Raw genomic sequence first — 20,932 nt, 5'->3', positions numbered from 1 at the left:
AGTGCAGCTACCTCCAAAAGAACGCACATATCTCATCAAAATGAAAATCATAAACACTACCTTTAAGGCAGTGGCCAAGAAGATGCTGGTGTCAAATCATAACAGACCATTATTGTCTACACTGCAAAGGACTTTCTCACATACAAGAACCATTGTCAGTCCTACTTCAGAACTTAGCCATTAGTGGAAAAGGGGATGTGTAATACTTGCTATATGTTGATGTGTTCTAAAAATCAACACAACTCATACATACACGCTCACTTATATCTCTGCAGTCATAAAGCATTGAAGAATCCTGAAAATGTTACACACTTTATAACCATTATATAATGCGGCAAAAGAGCTTCTGATCAAACCATTCCTTTGCTATTTTCCAAGACTGGTTTATTTTCTGCTGTTTCTATCAAATACAGGGAAAAATCTAAATAAACGAAGAATATTTCCTAAAATATAACACTGTATTTACAGAAATTTATAAACCCTCAAAATGTAGAATCGAGATTGACATAAGCATCATGTTTTTTCTCTGTGTGTGTGTATACGCAACGGTGTTATGGCTGTTTTAAACCCAGTGTGATATGCATTGAATATTCACACAGACCATGACATTAAAGCTTGTCTCTCTTTTCATGCATAAGAAAGTGGTTGCTGAAGGGGGTCAAAGAGGGCTCTGATTGCATCGAATCTAGTCCTGAGGGAAGACTCTGACATAACAACACTGCACAGAACCAAGCAAGAGCAACACATTTCAAATATTTCAGTCTGTTAGAGTTTGCATGAATATTATGCCATGTAAAGCGTTTCTATTCACAAAGAATTGATACGCGTTTCTATGTACTATAAAAATCAATAACCTTTTGTGACATATGACTTTAACTTAAAGAAAAGGCTCTATTTGACAGAGCAACTAGTTTACAACAAACATATCAAAGTCAACCATTCCACACTTGCAGGCATATCTACTAAAGATGAAAGAATTAGTTAATGAAACAGTTGGTTGGTTGAATGGATAACTGGAAAACACAATGGTTTTGATAGTTAATTAACTGGGAGTCAAGCACAAATAATGTCCATGTTTCCAGGTTAACAATACAAATATGTAGTTTTATTGGTCTTCTATTATGGCAAAGTGAAAATCTTTGAGTTTTGGACTGTTGATCAGGCAAAATATGTAATTTGAGGATGTCCATAATCTAGAAATCTAGGTATTTTCTGACCAACAACAACATTTCTGATCTGTGGTCACAAATGGCCCAAACAAGGATTATCAACTCTGGCATTACAAACTGTTCCCTCATTATGTGTCACCAAAGGTTTCTCCAAGGCTGTATTTCTTAAATTATTTTTCTACTGGATTGTATGTCAATGTCTGTTAAAACATTATTAATCCAAATTATGCGCGCATGTTTTATTTACATTAATAAACATAGTAGGGTATTAACTTCAGTAAGACAGCAGACTACAATACTCACCAGTTCCACATCAGGAGGGATAGCCAGCCCTGGGGGAGCAACGAATGGTTCCTCACTCTCCTCAGATTCTACTTCTTCTGTGAATTTGATGAGAAATTACGACAAAAAGGTCCTTATTAGTAATTTGTAACAAAAAACTGACTTTACCCCGCTGGATGCACGCCTAAATGAGTCGTAACTGAAGACCGATTGACTTCATAAAACATTATAGATCAGGACTAAATCCTTTCTCATCTGCTACTAAATATATATCAGTTACATTCTCCATTAAGGTGCTCTTAATCATTACTTATGATATATAATAGGATTACCATCACAGCTGCTTCACTTGTCTTTGGAAAATGCTACTGAATTTGTGCAATATTTTGTGAACCTAATTTGTTAGCACACATTGTACGTGAGCCACCAATCCCAAATCGGTAAAAATTTGTGGAATTTAAGTATTTCAGATACAGCACAGGAATACTATTTAAATATGCTCAAATTAAACCTGTTCAAAAGAAGCGTTTATTTTGACAGGATATGAAATTCATGGTTATACTGACTGAGTAACAATTAGTGTGGGTTGGTTAACACTGACCAAAATGTGTCATGTTTTAAGAAAGAGCAGATAATGAATCATACTGTAATGAACTCCTTGCCTTATTCGGCATCCATTCTCAAGCTAATAATAGTAATAATTATTCATTTTTCATTGTGATAATGCATTTCTGTATCCATTAGCCATGAAACATTCTTTTTAAGGCTCTAATTTTATTTTTGTTCAGAAGATTGATGACTTACTAGTGAAGGGAGTGACTTGAAAACAAACCAAAATGCGAAACTGAAGCGGGAATCCAACCGAAATTGGCTCAAAATGTTAAGTCAGTGTGATGGGAAGCCTCCTCACTTATTAAAAAAATGGCTTTGGAAAATATATTCATACCATTGACTCAGTTCAACAATCTTGTGTTGTTATTTCAGTACACCTTTCTGTAAGGCAGATATGAATACAGAGGAGGGTTGGTGGCAGCTGCTACTATTCTACCTTAAAGCTGGCAGTAGAGATAGTCACAGAGCCAGCTCAACATCTAAGTAAAAGGGAGCACTGGGATTGCGAGATGAGCTGCTGTTACACGTCACATTTTAGTCCAGTGTAAACAGACCAAACTAGCTCTTCATCAGTCAGTTTAAAGAAACTTTTTCTTAGTTGCAATAAAATATAATTTCTGTTCAAAAAGTTCTACTGAGCCCAAATTTTAATGTATTATGTACACTTAATTCATGAATTGGTCCAGTTGGGCTACAGAAAACACATTAGTACTAGAATGTAGGTGTGGGTCAATAGAGTAGGGTGGAACAATTAATCAAAACATTCTAAAATGGGCAATATGGCTAAGTGCAAGATCCAAATCACAAGATATGCAATTTTTGTTACAATTTATCATAAATGATGCATAGTGGTGTTACTGATATTTCCTGGCATACAAATTACAATCCCCAAACATAAATTGCATTGTTGGCTCTAACATTAAAAGACACGCTGTGTTTCGCCGTCTTGTACGCGTATTTTCGAGTATGTCCCACAGAGTGACCAACTCCATAGAACGTGATTTTGATTAACTCCATGCAAAATATAAATTCTTACCAGGTTCCTTATTAGCATCCTCTTCCTCTGTCGGCTGAGAGGGGTCATAGTAGTCAGCGCTGTATTTGAAGGCCACTGCAGTATAAGAGCCTTCATCAGCCAGAGCCTCACTCAGACGTTTGTACTCCTCCTCTGTGGAAAACAAAAACACACAACAAAGAACAAAACAGCAATGTTGAATAATTGTTTGTACGTGCACAACCTAACATAGGTTTTGATTTTAAAGGTCGGGGTTTTTTTGGTCCCAGTCCGAAATGCATTAAACCATTAATAATAATGCATTAACTACTACTAGACATATGGGACTTTATTCACACAACCATTTTATTGCCAAATGTTTGATCATGTGTACAATATTCTCCGATGATAAGACTAATAACAAGGTATTATATACTGATATCGATGCTACAAAAAGTTTTGTCATTTTAGAAGCTTTACAACTTCACAATGGTTAAAAACAAAAGACAAAAAAGAAAAACTTACTGGGTTTAAGACAAAGGTACATAGTTACTTGTCCCCAGAAATTCAAATGATATTCATGGCAATCTATATCTTTATTGAAGAAGCAAGGGCAAAATTCTCATTAAGAAAAATCAATGTCTAATGCTTTCCTGTGTCCCTTCACTGGACAGATGGGTATTAGCCTTAGTGAATGGGATCGGGTCTCCAGATTCAAGGGCAAGCAAGCTTGGGGGATGAACCCTCTGTAATGAGTGGGTGAGTGTTTGAGTACGACAGCTATCATTAGCTGACTCATTCTGTCCTGTCAGTTTTGGCAAAAGACACCATATTTCCCTTAAAACTGTGACTTATCAATTAAATTACAGTCATTAAGTCTGTCTTACCAAAGGGGGCTTTGTCATCAAAACGGCCTGTTTCATTACAAGGCAAAATGACTGAGATGCAAGAATCTTCAATGAGTCAAAAGTGATTTTCATAGAAACAGCAGCTCTTGAGTTTAGACTCAATACCGGCCTTTTTTAAAGAAACAGAGAGGTTAAACTGAGTCAAGAGGAGATGAAACTCTGATTCTCTTAAGAAGTCAAGATTAAAATAGTAAGCAACAGTAAGAGTTGCAGCCCCTAAATTTATATAAATAAATAAAACCAACAGAGTGACGATCACTTCAGGAAGCAATTCACTTCGGTAGCAGCTGTGGTACTGTGCCATGTTGGGAGCATTTGTCTCTAGTAGCCTACTGGCTGGCCCTGCAACATTTGCCACCAAGGAGTGGCAACAGCCTCAAGGGACAAATGCATGCCAGTGGAACTAGGGATGCTGCCCATGGGACTTAAGAATAGTTGGTAAAACACAAGTGTCAAGACATTTTTACATATGATTATGCAAGTAAGAAAGCACTTCTTGCCATTAAAACTTTTTCAACTAGAGGTTCCTTCTACTGTTTGATCTGAATAGCCAACAAATAAAAATATTTTTTATAATTCCATATATTGTACTAAGGAAACAGAAATTGTTCAGCTACAAAAGGATTTTGTTAATTGCTCTTCTATTTATTTAATGCTATCTAGCCATTCATGGTCAGACAAACTATGCTTCACTGAAGAAAAACACTTAAGTCAATGCCATTATGCATGGCCCACTTTGGGTAGAATCACATTTAGATGTATGTATATTGTAAAATGTTTGCTTTGATTTTAAATGACCATCCCAGTGTCACAACATTCATCGTGCCAACCTTGTCTAGCTTCTTCTTCCAGCAGGTCAGTGTGCAGAGCCAAGAACCTCTCCTCATCACACAACGCTTCAATCCTGGCCTCCTCCTCCGACAGCTGGTACGACGTATTCCATGACCCGCTGTCATACTCTGAGAGGTCATGTAAATGACCGCGCCCATCGTATCTGTTGAATAATAACAAGGATTAGCCAGAGGGCATTCAACAAGGCTTCTTATACACAAGATGGGCCTACTTACCAAGGAAAGGGGACCTAAAACCCAAAATTAACAACATTATAAATGTTCTGCCTCTAGTCTCTCATGGGGCTAATACTTGTAAAATACTAGGTGCTGCGAAAATTTCTCAAAATATTGGCTAACTAATCATTGGGCTTCATCGCCAATAGTGCTAGCACGCTTTTGGTTGCTAATTAATTATTGAACATGTCTTACAAACCAACAACCTGATATCAAAAGAAAGAAATGAAAGAAAAACAAACAAAGCAACTCGCCTCTTACCTTACAGGGTTCAATTTCCCCCCTATAACACTCATCATTACTTCTACATCTGCAAAGATAGTTACATTCACACAAACCCGAGCACATAAATACCTATCCGTAAGAACCCAAATGGACGACATTTTCCAGGGTTCGTCCCTCTACGCCACTTCTCAGTTGCTCGTTTCTTCATGAAGACAAAGAAATGGAGTGCTGTGGTTGGCATTCAGGGGTTTTGGCAGGACCCCTTAGCCTACCTTGCTGAGGGAAAAACTGGGTTATGTGATAAAGACACACATTCAAAAGCTGTACAAATGAAACACAAGTTGGGCCACTGCAGACCAAGGTGACTCAAAAGGACAAATGCTACATTTTTAGGACAGAACAATGTATTACGTTTTAAGCGTGGAGGTGACAATAGCATTACTCCAACATCTGTAGTAATGTTTTGAAGAAGGGCTATAATCTATTAAATTACATTCACTTATTTGGCATACGCTTTTACCCAAAGTTACTCAGAAGAGAGAGACATCACAAAGCCTTCAGTACAGTAGAAGACCTTGATGTACTTAACTTGAATTTAAATAACCTTTAAAAACCTGAGTGTTACAATTAGATTGTAGATTATTTTTGAATCACCTTAATTGCAGTAACTTTTACTCTTGGTAAGAATTTGCTCTGGCCTTGTGGATACCAGCGTAGCATTATAAAATCCCATGGTCATTTGCATTGTTTACACATTAACATATTAGGAAAACCTCAATTTGAAAAGGGCGAAAATAAGAATACATCTCATCAGCGTCATGCTCGATTCTACTGGCATATTTGCCAACTACACAGTGAAAGTTTCCAGAGAAAATTCTCCCAACATGCCAAGATGCAAAGTCCAACCTACACTGTCTTCAGGGATATGAAATTGAACTATCAGTTGACATTTTATAAGGCTCCTGGCTCCAATTGATGCAGTCTATTACAACTGCTTTCCAATTGACAGTGCATCCCGCAAAGTCTCGGCTTTTGTTTAGAGCCAGTATCAATGTCGACTGCTTTAGTTTTGGGATGATTTCCCTGATCAATCGCGAAATTATTTTTCGACTGATAGGTTAGCATCCTGGCTAATGCTAGCAAGGATTACCTAGGATTTACATCTTCGCATGTTATTCTAGAAACTTCAAATGCCACATGTTGTAATTTTAGGATGTCCACAGACAAGTTAGCAGGCAAGAAATAAAAACGTCGACAGTTGCACGTATTTCCAAGCTTCTGCAAGACAAACTCCCATGTGGTCCCCTTGCATTTTGAAACAGGCTAACGGACAGGATAGATGGTTAGCATAACGTTTCGGTTTAAGTTTGTTTAACCGACCTATCAATCATGATGCTCTTGTCCCCCATCCATGGGATTAGATGTTTTCCATGTTCGTGGTAAAGAGCCCTTTCGTCGTCTCGGAACAGTTTGCAGGCATATCCAAACACCAAAAGGTCGGCGTATTTATCACTGTCACTCACATCCTTCTTCACAGGTTTGTTGCTGTGGTCTTTCTTTGCAGCTCCGCGACGATACATCTCCGGCGTTAAATTTAGCTTAACACAGAGTATCAACCGCGGTAAAATCGTGGCTTTGGTAACACCAGGAGGCTTACAGATGCTCAAAATATTTAAATAATCCGCTATATTGTCCTCAAAAACAAATTTCTACGTGCCAACAGTCGCCATGTTGGAACGTAAGTAGAGGCAACTGCGTTCCCTGTTCCGCACTTGCGACAATTTATTTAAACTTATCTACCGAGTTCAGTTTTGATTTCAAAAATATATATGGATAAAATTCAAAAGCTTTATTTCATTTTAAAAAACAGCAAATAAAGCTAGCATGGCATATGTGCTTTTTTTCTTTTTTTTTTTTGCAAACCCAGTATAACTGTAGAATGTGCTGCTAGGAAGCCGCTAGTAATTTCACACCGAGCGGCTACAGAGCCAAACTGGATTGAGCAGGTAAACCAATTACTGTGACCTCAAAGTTTCAGTACTTGGACAAATGTATAACAACATTTATTAAGCTTTTGCATACGCCTGGAACATTTTCACCAAAGGTTAAACTTTTATTGTGTTTTGTGTTTGTGTCTCACTCTCTCTCTCTTCCAACCCAACCGGTCGAGGCAGATGGCCGCCCCCCCTGAGTCTGGTTCTGCTCGAGGTTTCTGCCTCTTAAAATAAGTTTTTGTCGCCAAGTGCTTGCTCATCGGGGGATCTGTTGGGTCTCTTTAAATAATTTTAGAAAGAGTTTGGTCTAGACCTGCTCTATATGTAAAGTGCCTTGATGTGACTTTGTTATGATTTGGCGCTATACAAATAAATCTGATTTGATTTTTTTTTTTTTTCTTACAAGGAAGCAAGTTTTATTTTCTGTCATAGCAGTGCGATGCTTATGATCTAAATCATAAAGCCAAAAATGGACGGAAGAGACAGTAACAAATGGGTAAAAAAATAACCTGCAGTCATCACCAATTTGTTTTCAAATGAAGGAAATTAATTAAAATTAGTCTGTTTTGTGTAACAGAGATAGTTGATGGGCATTCTGGGCACCCTTGAGCAATTTTAACTAGAGTCACTGGAAGGATTGTTTTAAAGGAGCTATTTGGAAACTTTGCTAGGGCTGCTCCATCACCAGCACTGGGCTATTCTTTACACTTGGGCAAAGAAAAAGATCAGAAAGGAAATTCTTATCCTTAACCGTGGTGTGGTGATGGAACAGTGAAGAGGGGGCTTGAAGTGGTCTTCTCTCTGACTATTGACTATATTAGGGAAATAAAACATTTTAAAATGTTTAAACAGCAGTAGTTTTTTCTTTTTTGTTTTTGTAGAGATGGAAGTTTTGTAATTGTCTAAACTGTAACTTAATTGCACTCCTGATTTGGACTAAACAACTCAGTTTAATTTCCAGTTATATTTTTAGCCAATGAAACTAAGATCAATAATGGAAAACATTTTAAAGCCTTCCCAGTTCTTCTTTTCAAGCATGCTTCAGTATTACTAATCTATTACACAACCCAAGCAGGACAGATGGTGGAAATAGAAGCAGCCACTTGCCATAGTTTTTTCTAATGCACTGTAGCCAAAAGGAGTTGGGAATAAATAGCAAACTGGAGTTTCTCTTACAATTTTGATGGTGTTACAGTTTTTTTCTCTTGGCCTGCATAATTTATATTTATATTATATTTATTATATTTGTTTGTTTCACAGCTTAACTGTTCTTCAAACATTTTTCACCACCAACCAGCTGACTCATAGGTAACAAACTTATGTGGATGTGATACTCATGAGACCCACGAGACTGACAGACGTGCAATAATCAGTGAATGGGTGCAATGAGTAGCGCACTGGGTGAGAGAAGCAGAGTGCATCTGCAAATACATAGATGGATGTATTATGTACATAATGATGACGTTTTTGTTTAATAGCACATTACCCAGAACATTTCAGGCTGAGCACAGGTGAGCTGTCCAGGGTGACCTCACCTTCAACCAGGGAAGCTGATAAGTGGTAGAAGATGGATGAATGAATGCATTTCAGGAGTGAGCTTCTAAATGCTCTGCTGTTGCTTGTTACAACAATCCCGTTATTGCACCAGATTTATTGATTAAATCTGGTCCATGTTCATAGGTAGTAATATATCTTTGTTTATTTATGGGCACCAAAACAAAACAGAACATAGCAACAATCCCGCATTTTTTTGCATAATAACATCTAGAATTGAAAAAGTTTCCATATTTTCACCAATTTTTACACTGTCATAGAAAAACAGACTGTAATAGATTTTTTTCTAAAAGTAGACTCATGTCTACATGCAAATTTGCTTTATGATTAAGATTACTGCAGTTCACCTGGACCAGTACATGGTTTCTTGTAGGTAATCCACTTCCAAACATTACCTGGTAATTACATTTTTTTTTGATAAAATGTAAGAAGGATCATTTGGACATTGGTCCACAATGCATCCTCTGCACCTCACATACACACACACACACACACACACTTATGGCATTAATTAGCAGAATTTATGCAGAATGATAATACTTGGAAGGTTTTAAGGCTTGAATTATGTTTTTCATAATATTCACCTTCCAATACCTACTTTGATTGTCAGACTCTTGCAGTGTTGCTATTATTGCACTAGAGGTAGTCAAACAGATTTTTCTTATTAGTCTGTGTTGCATACAGTCAACCAGAAACACAGGACTATTTTTTGTTAAATGCTTTTAAACAGGAAGCCTAACTGAGATACTTGCAAACAGACAAAATACACAAATGCTTTTAAGACAGGCACACTTAAATCACATATTTTTAATATTTAAGAATAGTATCTACAAGTAATATTGGAATTTCACAATCACAACCCTTTAACATATGAAATGAAATTAAATGAAATAAGAGAATTGAACTTCATATTTTCCATTCGTAATTCGTTTGCTCATTCTTCTTCCATTTGTATGCAGCCTAAAATTTACTACAGCACAGGTACTAATTATAAACATGCAATACATGAAATGGGAAGAATAATGATAATGAAAGATAGGTCCGCTACATTAATCGGCACAAAGTGAAGCATTTAAACTAAAACAATTAATGGGCTTAAAAAGCCACCAACACATAAAGGAACATAAACAGGCAAACTAAAAGCAAACATGCAGGTACACAAGGACAGAGTGTCTGGCGGCAGCAACAAGTGACTGATTTCTGGTGCTGCCTAAACTTACAATTTCTTTGAATGATTTCTAAATAAACAATGTGTCTAGCTTGTATCCGCAGTTTGAGGACCAACACAGCCTGACAAAAAGCAAGTTACTTTGCAATGAATTGCGCTGAATTTATTTATTTATTTTTTTTTATTAAACTATGTTTTACAGTGGAATTTTTCAGAAAATTAACAAAAAAGGAAAGTTTGACTTCTGTAGAACTACTCCATATTGTGGCCCCTATATAATCACTAAATGGGTGTGAATGGGTGTAAATCTTTACTACAAGTTGTCATAAAAGTTGAGAGGGGCAGTGAACAGAGCAATCAGAAATATCTCTTCAATAATTAGGCTTTACATTTATACTGAATGGTATAACAGCTTACCTTCATCCCCTCATAGTTTCTTTTGGGAGTGAGCACATTATTCATATGAGCTTCTGAGTAAATTTCCACACAGTACAGAAATTACAATATTGTATTACAATAGCAACTCTTTCAGTGTGCTACATAGCAGTAAATAAGGATTTCACAAAGAGTCGCGCACCATTGAAAAGGAGGTATTATGGCAGAATTTCAGGATTCAGTAGGTACCCTCCCTTCATCATCAGTGAAAAGAATCTTGATGAAAAGGTTTCCGCGCTGAGAAGGGGTAATAAAAAACACTTGAAAACGTCTCTTCACAGGTAATTATATTCTTGAAATGATGGAGCCAAAATAAAGTTTATTTTTTCGATTCTGTCATTGGTACAAGGAGAAAGGTCTAGTTTGACTTTGGCTATTAAATTTCTATAATTTATTATAAGAAGCCTGCTGCTCTAAAATGTTTTTATGTCACATAGGCTTTTCTGCATGATCTATAGCGTAGTTATAGTAGATTAAGACAGAACATTTAATGTGATGCCAAAGGATGGCATTAATGCTTTTGAGCAACATTTTACATCCTCGTCTGTGTAGTCAATAATCAGCTCTAAGTGTCAGGGCATTGAGAAACTTTGAATTCTCCAAGTCTGGTCTTTGATCTTACTGAATAGTTCTTTGAGAGGATTAAACTGTCACATTAGATAAATTTCCCTCCGTTGAAAATATTACACTATAACCTTTTGCATCAAGCAGCTGTATATTGGCAGCATGGATGAAAAATGCAAATATCTCCATATTTGGATGTTTTTTTTTCCCCCCTTATTATAGTTAACAAAGTGCATTAAATATTCACAAGGGTTGTGAGAAAGAAAATCTATATCACTGAATATTGTGATAAAATTTGACAGGTTGAGAGACTTTGACTGATTTCTGAAAGCAAAGTCGGTGCTTCTTTGTGTTTTAAACATTCATATGTTGAACAAACACCAAACACGCCGAAAATGAGCATTTTGAGTCACATTATTGTCTGATAAATGCAGTATCACGCACTCAGCTATGGCTTATGTGATATTCACAAGGCGAGTGTAATCAATCCAGGTCATTCAGTGACTGACTGTCTGGGCAGGATGTGAGACGTCAAGGACAGGTGTCTGTGTGCTGCAGCTCTCACTATGTTTTAGGAGCAAGAAAAGTCAAGTTGGATTGCACCGTAGAGGCAAGTGGATTAATTGGGATTAGTCGAAGGCTTAATGGGACCTCAGGGTTTATCATTACTTCACACAGAGTCAAGCTTCCCAGGTTGGGTTGAGCAAATTATGAAATTAATTTCTGAACTTGTGTGACACCCTCAAGTGACGCCCTACTAATCCATTGGGATTTTTTCCATAAGAATTGAGATATTTTGAACCTCTATTTTCTTACCAAAACTTTGCTAATTAAGGCCATGATTATTTCTGTTAAGGCAGACTTAGCATTCTCTTTGCCACAGATGTTGGCCATCAGCGTTATAATGATTTGTCCTCAAATTAGACAGAATGTACAAAAACAAATGTTGATGCAAGTGCACGTGCAGACACACACACACACACACGCACGCTCCATCTGGTACAATTGTCATCTAGTTCATTTAAAACTACAAACCAATCATTTTAATTTGACTTACTTATGGAAAACAACGGTCATTGGTTGGACCAGACTATTCGAGCAGCTGCATGAATGATTCCATTCAAAAGGAGTCAGCCCTTATGTAGATATCATTCAAATATTATTCAGGTTTATATACACGAATGAGAAGACATTTTGGATATTGTATTACATTTTCAATGCATCCTCTAATTCTACATTTTTCCCACCCTTGTATTTGCTCAACAGAGTTTCAGTACACACTTTGAAGCGTTGGCCTTCAGGACTTCTTGTGTTTGTGGTCTTTTCAAGTCTTCATTTAAAATCGACCATCAAAAACTGAATCCACGAAATTAGATCAACTTTCAACCTTTTTAACACTAAGCAGCAGGTCAAAAACATTGGTCTCAAGTTTTATTTTGAATCTGATCAAAACCTATTATTGTATCAATAATCAATAGGAGTTTTCTTTAAAGAATCTAACCTTTTCGGTGACCTTATCCAGTGAAGAATTGGCCTGCTATGTGACAGGAGCTCTTGGCTGAATTGAATTAGTGCAGAGTAAAATTTGTTTTATTCTAGCCACTCTTTCAGAATGCATTCCCCCATAAAGCCAGACTTGGCATTTCACTCAATGAGCTAAAGTCTAAGATATTTAATCACAGAAATTATGTGTGAATACATGGGAGGCCAGACACCTCAGTTTCAGACAGGCTAGAGGCCAGGAGGGCGATGTTAATCTGTCATCTGTCAGTCCACCCCTTTGACCAATAAACGCAATTATTTTGATGGTTTGGCATTAAATTTTGCGCAGACTTAAAGGGTCTTTGAACACAGCTTAACTGAGAAAGGTAACGTGCCTAAATACCAGCATGTTAGCATTGTTATTCTGAGCATATATCTGTCAGTATTTAGCTGCGTTTCTATTCTGTTACTTTTTTCCGCTTTGTCTTTAAAGATATTTTCAACATGCAAGTGTTAAGCATTGGGACATTTTGTCACATTTCCCCTAGTGGCGATTCACTGTAGACTCCAATCTGCCGGGAAGACATAAGAGTCAGAGGGCAACTCATTTATTTGTGTCAACGTCATACACATTTATTGTTATATTTAATGAGTGTTTCATGAAAGTCTTACGTTTACAATATCCCCATTCTTAATGTTGCAGACAAAATTCTGAATAAGTATTGTATTAACAACCCAAATTTGATCTTCTGAACAAATACAAGATTAATAGTATATTTCTAGAGTTGTAACTCTGTGTCTGCACATGCTGGCGGTCTCTCTATCAACCATTTTACAGAAAACGCAGTGCAACCAGAAACAACTCCAGCGAGCAAACACTAATGAATGAGACGTTCAAAAGCAGGCTTCAGTTGTTGATGGACTTAAGCAGCATAAAGCCACAGTGGGTGGGAGCATCGGCCCCTATAAAATGAGCACCATACTTCCTCTGAGGAAAAAGTGGGTGGATAAAACAACTTCTTCCACAAACAAATCCACCTGTTGAAAGGAAAGTGTCATGCAAAATGATTTATTGTCTTGCTTCCACACTCTATTACTGTACACTGTTTGTATATAGCAGTCAGCATATGTTGTCTCTGCACAGCTGCTGTAGGGAATATTTAGCTGAAGAATTAATTTATGTCTTTGGTTCTACTCCATGTGACAGGCCCCAGAGCTTATTCTATACCTGACTGCAATGTGTTTTGTTTTGTTTTTTTTTCTTTTTTTTTTTTTGGTGTTGTTGTTGTTGTTGTTGTTTTTCTTCTTGTTTTTGCAGAGTCAGATTAGATGTAATAAGGTTTAGGGTCTTCAAAGTTGGTAAGCATGTTTGTCCACGTTGAGGTTTTTGGATAATTTATCACACGCTGTTTTTCCCTCAAACCTCGGGCTGTTTTGTAAGCATACGCGGCCGTGTTTTCATTTGGTCACTGTGCTCCCCGGGAAGACAGGGGACCAGGAATGAATCAATTGTCGCTTATTCCATTGTCCATCAATCACATGTGCTAAATAGATACCACTGATTGGATTTCAAATAATCTACAGGGTTTGGCTGGCACTTTCAGTGTTATTTTTATTGACTGGAGGGTAGATATTGAAGCACCACCCACGACCCAGAAGCAGATAAGCGGTAGGAGATGAATGAATGACTGAATGAATGTTGCTACTTTGTGATGGTTTCCTTGATACTTTGTACTCTATAATATGCAAAAGACGTGTTTCACTTCTAGCAACTCTGATTGGAACAGATGTTTCACACATGAGAAGAATTAAACATCCAGCTCTGACCAAATGTTTCCTTTTTTCTCTCAGCACATGATTAGAAATAATAACTTGTGAGAAGCTGCAAGTTGTCATATACTGCAGACAGGTCAGTAATGAGGATGTGATTTCATAGTGGACCACCTCGGTGGGGGTTCAGTTTATTGAAGGGGGGAGGATTTGGGTTTCTGTTTTCAGAGTCTCTGGACCTACAGGCAACAGCATCTGCTCTGGGTGACAAGAAATGGAGGGTAGATGTTACTGCATCATCTATTTACTACAGCAGGGACTATCAGATATACCGTGCACATGCTACTTGGTGGATGCTCAGAGAAAGAATTCACCAATTAGTGGTGAGTTGACCATTAAAAAAATATCTCACTTTAACTATTGTTTATTTATGCTTTTATTTTCACTGGGATAAACTGTCGGAGTGGCCAAAAATATTAAAACTTGAATATTAAAAGTATTGATATTAAATATTTTAATATTAATTTATAATTTAAATATTAAAAATCGTGGGTTCAGTTCTCGGCCTGGAGCCTTTCTGTGCGGAAGTTGCATGTTCTCCACGTGCTTGCGTGGGTTTCCTCCCACTGTCCAAAGACAACATGTTTAGATTAATTGGTGACTCTAAATTGTCTGTAGGTCTGAGTGTGAGTGGTTGTTGGTCTCTGTCTGTCTCTGTGTGTTGGCCCTGTGATGGACTGGCGACCTGTCCAGGGTGTACCCCGCCCTCACCCAGTGTGAGCTGGGACGGCCTCCAGCAGGCCTCGTGACCCAGAAATGGATAAGCCCTAGAAGATGAATGAATGACATATGGTAGTGACTCCTGTTTATGGGCCATCAATCATTCGGTAAATCGTGGATCTCACATTAATAGCAATAGGGAAACGCATCCCCAAAATTAGTATAGGTAAGTATGAAGTATGATTAAGGAATTTTAGCATGTTAGCAATATTAGTAATTTCCTTTTTTAAAGGATTTATTTAGTATCTAGTATATTTAAATAGTAGTATTAGTATTTTAGTATTTAATAGAAGGTCCAGAGTGAGGACAGGAGGACAATGCTTTCCTTTGAAACCCAAGACTACCCGAAGAACCCAAGAGGGACTGAAAAAGCTATGTACATGGTTATTACATGGTATAATATCATCTCCTAATATCATCTATCATCTCCTTCCACTTCTATTGCTGCTTTAAACTGTCAGTTCTTTGTCCAAATGATGACACATAGTGTATGATGGCTGATGTGAAAACCTGTGACTCCATCACTGTGTTTGTGTCACCTGTTGTCCTCTTCCTTTGTATTGTGTTTGATTATCTGCCTTGCAGCTCAATGTGGCAGCTGTGCCCACCGCAGCCCCGTTCCCCACAGAAGCTGATTTATGAATTCATTTGTTCCTTCTGTTGTCAATAATGCATTCTTCAAAGCCAAACATCTCATTACTGGGGATGAAGAATAGCAATTTAATTGTTTTGATCATGTAATCAAGTCTCATAAATAACACAGTCTTGCCATACATTATAGAAATGTAATATGCAACAGCTATCTGTATAGCCACCCATATTATATCTGATGAGAATTATGTTCAGCTTAGTTCCCTTACTCGTTGGAAATGTGTTGCTCGCTTGAAAAGACAACCCTGCCCTGAAGATGAATTAGCAGATGTGTTTGGAACTTTTAAGTTTTTTTTTTTTGCCCTCGAGATGAAAAATTTACCACATGCAAAGATTTAGTTCTTCAACATAATTTAAAGTATTAAAGAATGGAAGATGAAGTGATGTGAGAATGAAAATCTATAAAGGGAATTTTTAATGTCCATAAAGAAGACTTAATGTATTTTTTTCAGAAACACATTGGAATGAAATTGTTCCTTACCTTTCCTGAACTATTGCAGATCCATATTGTATTCATCTGCACTAATCTGGACGGGTGCTTGCATTCTGTATCTCTGTTTTGTTGACCAGAATCTGAAAGAAAAGATATGAATAAATCCAACCCCTGAAGAGCTTCCTGAGTATCTTTGATATCAATGGTCCATGTTGAGTTGCATAACGCAATTCAGACTTCAGACTTTATGACCACATGTCAGAACATTTGGCTACTGGCATTCACATTGTACCCTCTGTATGTGCACAGCAACCCCCATAGGAGCAGGAAGTGTTTCACAAGCTTGCGCAAACAATTTTCTTGACTTTTTAACTGTTATTCCCATTCATGAGTAAGACTTATATTATTTTGTTCGAAAGAGAGAATGAAAGAGAGAGAGAGAAACTTCTTTAAAAAGAAAGGGTATGTATCATCATTTACTGAAGGAAGGTATGAAGGCCGAGAGAGCTAAGCACGCTGCAACTTAAAAAAAACGCACGCATATATTTTCAGTTGGACATCACCAAGCGGCCTGGAAACAGATAAAGTGGGTTCTAGATGAATGAAAAAAAAAAAAATTAACAACCAAGTGCTGCAAATACAAAGCACACATCTCGAGGGGGATATGAACCTGAACCTGCCCTCATGGCTTCAGAAATATTTTTCTGGTCAGTAAATCTGGTATGGGTTTGGCTGATCAGCATTCCCTCACCCACTGCTGCAGCTTCCTCTCCAGGGAGTCTGGGCTCTACAGTGCTCAACTTCACAGGGGCTAATAGGTTTGATCGCACACAGACTTGCAGTTAAAGTAATTAGGGAAGTGACTGCAGGTATGTCTGGGTGTGTTTTCTCATCGGGTAGAATGTTTCCAAAACATACATTCATTCCTTGGAATTTCTGGCCTAAACATTAGCCATGTCGCTGCTTTTAATGCTCCACACGCCGTATTCTTCGGTTTAAATGGAGCTGACCACAGTGCTGATTGCCAATAGCTGTATTTGCATAATTTAGCATTTCTTGTGATATAAATACGATCTTCATTTGTTTGTACACAAATTAGGAAGGTTTTGTGGAATGAATCAGTATTTTGCACATGAAAAGTCGCAGCTTCGGTGACATGTATAAAACACCAAAAGACTGTGTATGGTTCATTATAGAGAAAAGTTGGGCTGAATAAATTCTAATTTTAGGGGTTATATGTGAAAAGGTATTTACCCTTTGAATGCTTATAAACTTGCAATTAAGTAATTCACAGTAATCATGATGAGAAAACTGTGTCATTCAGTGTGACTCACTTAAAAATATCCGCATGAGCAGCTTGTGTTGTTAGCTTGTGTTAGACACGCTGATGTGCTGTGTAAACCATTATAGCAAATCAGCATATGTTGGTTTGTCAGTGAGCGTGTGTACCAAGTGTTATTCTGTATAGTATACAACATTTGAAATGTTGCTCCTACGAATTTAGGAAGGATGTGGATTTGGAACATTCTAGAATGAATAAAAGATTTAGCTTTTTTAAAAGTTAAGCCCATAAACATCTGTGAAACAAACGTTGGATTTCTTTGTATCATTTGTGCGAAAAGCTGTCACACCTTAGCTGTCATTTCAGGTGATTAAAAACACACAATGCTCTCAATTATTCTTTCATATTCATTGCCTCTTTTTAATTGTTATCATATTTCACATGATGACTGATTGTGATGTTTTTATTCACACTGCTCCACTCGTTTTTTTACTATCACATAACGTAATTCTTTTCTTTTTTATGGTACTACTTTTTCTTTGTAAAAACTCTCTTTGTAACTTTGCAAAGGAAGAAGAAAATAATTATTAATGAGAAATATCTACATTCGAAGGCAGCTCTGAGTCACAAGTTATGGATAAATATAATGATAAAATGAATTCTCCAATGATATCTAATGTTACGTCATGCTTATTTGCATATCTAATGCGCAAGAAAAATGATGGTGGTGAGCTGATTACTTCGATTCACAGTGCACGACAGTGGGAACGTCCGCAATTCTTCCACCACAGAAATGCTGAAGCTTTAACATGGCATCAAATACCAGCGCTGTGACAAATGTTAAATACCTGGGTCTCCAACAGCATCATCCACTCGTCTAGAGTGTGTTTTTAATGAGTTTCTGTAAAAGACACAGTTGCCACAAGAGGCTTGTAGTGCAGCTACTACAAGCCTTACTTTACTGCTTGTACCTCTCCAATACAAGCTTTGGGATGAATTAATGATAGTCTGAAAAAAAAAAAAAGAGCGATCTAGATATTCTCATCTCATTAATACAAAAAGGAAAGATGGCGGCGGCGGCAGTTTTGGAATGAACAGAGACTGAAAGAAATGAATAATTTCTTGTACACAATTGTGTTTGTGAACAAAGGAACCAGGACATTGAGGCCCAGTGACATTGTATGCACTGGGGACTGAGAAAGCTGGGGGGGTATTAAGGCAAGATGACGCGTTTTGTAGTTTCCAGAGGTTCCTCTCTCCTGGTAACACCATACTAATTATTCCTGCTTGTCAGTGCCTGAATGTGTCTCTTCATATCTGACAACACAAGAACAATGCAAGTTTTCTACTGGCACAATGAAATATTTATAAATTGAAGCCTGAGCTAGTTCAAAAACTGGGTCAGATTGGGTGTCTTGAAAAAAAGAAAAGAAAATGACCAACGCAGATTAAAGTAAAAGTAAGTTTAATATTAATACTACCATACTGCCAGTAACTTCCTGAGACCTGAGGTCTTATTCAGTATGCTTATTGGCCATTTTGATTGCGTGCTGATCATTGTAATGTCCGTTGGCGACCTCAAGATGACAGGGACAAGTGTTCAAAATGAATCTGTATTTTCAACATTTGACATATCAAACAGGCGAAGGACGTTGCATTGGAATGCTAATTGGAATCACCCTCTCAGGATGGTGACCAAGAGGAAGGTCATCGCTAAAGGCTCATACAGTGGGGTCACCATGGTGTAGAGCCATATGAATGTATTTTGAAAATAATGGCATAATATAGAAACTCGCGCATTACGCTGCACTTTTGTTTTGTTTTGCAGTGTCAATGAAATGTCTCATCTTTTCAGTGCGTGTGGGGATTACTAGTATTAGTGGGGATTACAAGAGGTCTATGTCAAATGGAAGCCAGTTAGATATTTCATGTCCGAGTAAACGGCATATAAGAAAATGGTGTTGATGATGTCCTGGTAATTTCTGATGCGGTAATAATTTGAAAAAAATCGGAATCTAAATGTCATAGATAAACCTGCAGCTCGCATTAGAAGTCAGGCCCCTGGATTTACACAGATTTTCTCAGGAGCCACTTCCTCGCTCTATTTCACAGGAAAAAGCCTTCATTAGGATACAGACGCATCCTGCCATGTTTTTTTTGTTTGTTTTTTTTTCAACTGGACCCTCACACACACATTTTTAAATATTCAACCCACTGCCAGCCTCATATAGAACCAGCACTGCTAACTATACGCTCTGTGCTACCTCTAAGCCCCTTAACCCCTGCGGCACAACTTCTAAATCCGATAACCCCTGCCAATCTATACTGGATGCTCAAATGTAAACAGCCCCCACTTCCCTACTACCGCTGTGATTTGATTATGAGGGAAATTCAGGCATAAGTGAGAGACAGCCGAAGAGCAGAACCTGCTGGGCTTACCTCTTTGGGAAGAGATGAAATGACTCTGTGTATGACACTTGCCCCAGAGAGGTGCAATTATACAACATTTTAGAATAGAAAACATGGTTAAGACGGGTGGGTAAAGCTCAGAAGTGCTATGGTTCATGAAGTGTCTTAAATTAAATTAAATTCTTTCCATCACGCATTTTGTATGCCAACTCACTCAAACTACAGCAGAATGTTTGATTACAAATGTTATTATTGTCATTAAAACGCAGCTGAACAACTCCATCTCTTGCTGTCACAAGATGTCTCAGAAAGGTGGCCTTTGACTTCATTTTTTTCTTTCTACAGATGAACTTTGTCCACCTGCCTATAAGATGAACTCCAAAGTTTCAATCATTGCATCGCAATTAAGTTTCAAAGGCACAGTCGCTGCCAGTGCCAATCAAGCAAATCCTTAACGATTTTGAAACAGGAGACAAATTCCAATAGATTTACAGGCAGTTTAATTTTGTGCACACAATGTGTGCGCTGTATCCTGACACTCTATAATCTTCAGATATTATGCTCACGCCGATGCTGTTTGCTGCTGCTGCATCTTATCTCCTCCTCCTTATCTGGTGTAAGCAGTGGTATAGTTGCTGATTACTCACTACCCATTCTTTGTTTCCAGTCCAGCAGAAGAACCTACGGTGTCCATACTGGGCTGGTGTTTCAACACTTCTCCACATGTTGATTGTAAAACCACGAAATAGTGATACATTTAGATTTCATTTTTGAAAAAGCATGCACCGCTCATGTGTTAAGGTTGGATTAGTTCTCATTTGCAGACTCCTCCTTGCTGCTTGTATTTTACAAGAGCCCCTTTAACAAGGACAGCTTTTTCCACCATATCTGCTTTCCCTTTATTTTAGACACTGGTTTGTCACTTACATTGTGGCTAAATTATTCAGAAAAAGCCATTTGTGCATACAAATCCTGATGTTTTCAGTTTTTATTGTGGCCCAAGTTTTCACTGGCTAGGTTTGCCTGGGGATTGGCATATGACACCAACAATAAGTAGTTAATGCAACTGAAAAAGTCTTTGCCTTTCTCTACCGTCTTGACTTTTTTGCGTTGAACATGCCGTTCAGCATTTCTTGGACTGCAATGTCTTTGT

At 37.7% G+C, this 20,932-nt stretch overlaps 1 protein-coding gene across 1 annotated transcript in view; it reads right to left on the bottom strand.

Annotated features, from left to right (window-relative positions):
- sfswap (splicing factor SWAP) overlaps positions 1-6,988 on the bottom strand; it is a 40,068-nt gene extending 33,080 nt beyond the window's left edge. Inside the window, exons 1-4 of the mRNA XM_029515650.1 lie at positions 6,638-6,988; positions 4,796-4,959; positions 3,100-3,231; positions 1,473-1,549 (exon numbers count right to left, since the gene is read on the bottom strand). Coding sequence (XP_029371510.1) covers positions 1,473-1,549; positions 3,100-3,231; positions 4,796-4,959; positions 6,638-6,837 — 573 coding nt within the window. The 5' untranslated portion in view covers positions 6,838-6,988. The remainder of the gene's footprint in view (positions 1-1,472; positions 1,550-3,099; positions 3,232-4,795; positions 4,960-6,637) is intronic.
- Between the last annotated feature and the right edge of the window lie 13,944 nt (positions 6,989-20,932).

This window comes from Echeneis naucrates, chromosome 12 (assembly GCF_900963305.1).
Source record: "Echeneis naucrates chromosome 12, fEcheNa1.1, whole genome shotgun sequence".
Lineage (NCBI taxonomy): Eukaryota > Metazoa > Chordata > Actinopteri > Carangiformes > Echeneidae > Echeneis > Echeneis naucrates.
The sequence above is the reverse complement of the archived record's forward strand: the minus strand, read 5'-3'. Positions and strand labels throughout refer to the sequence as shown.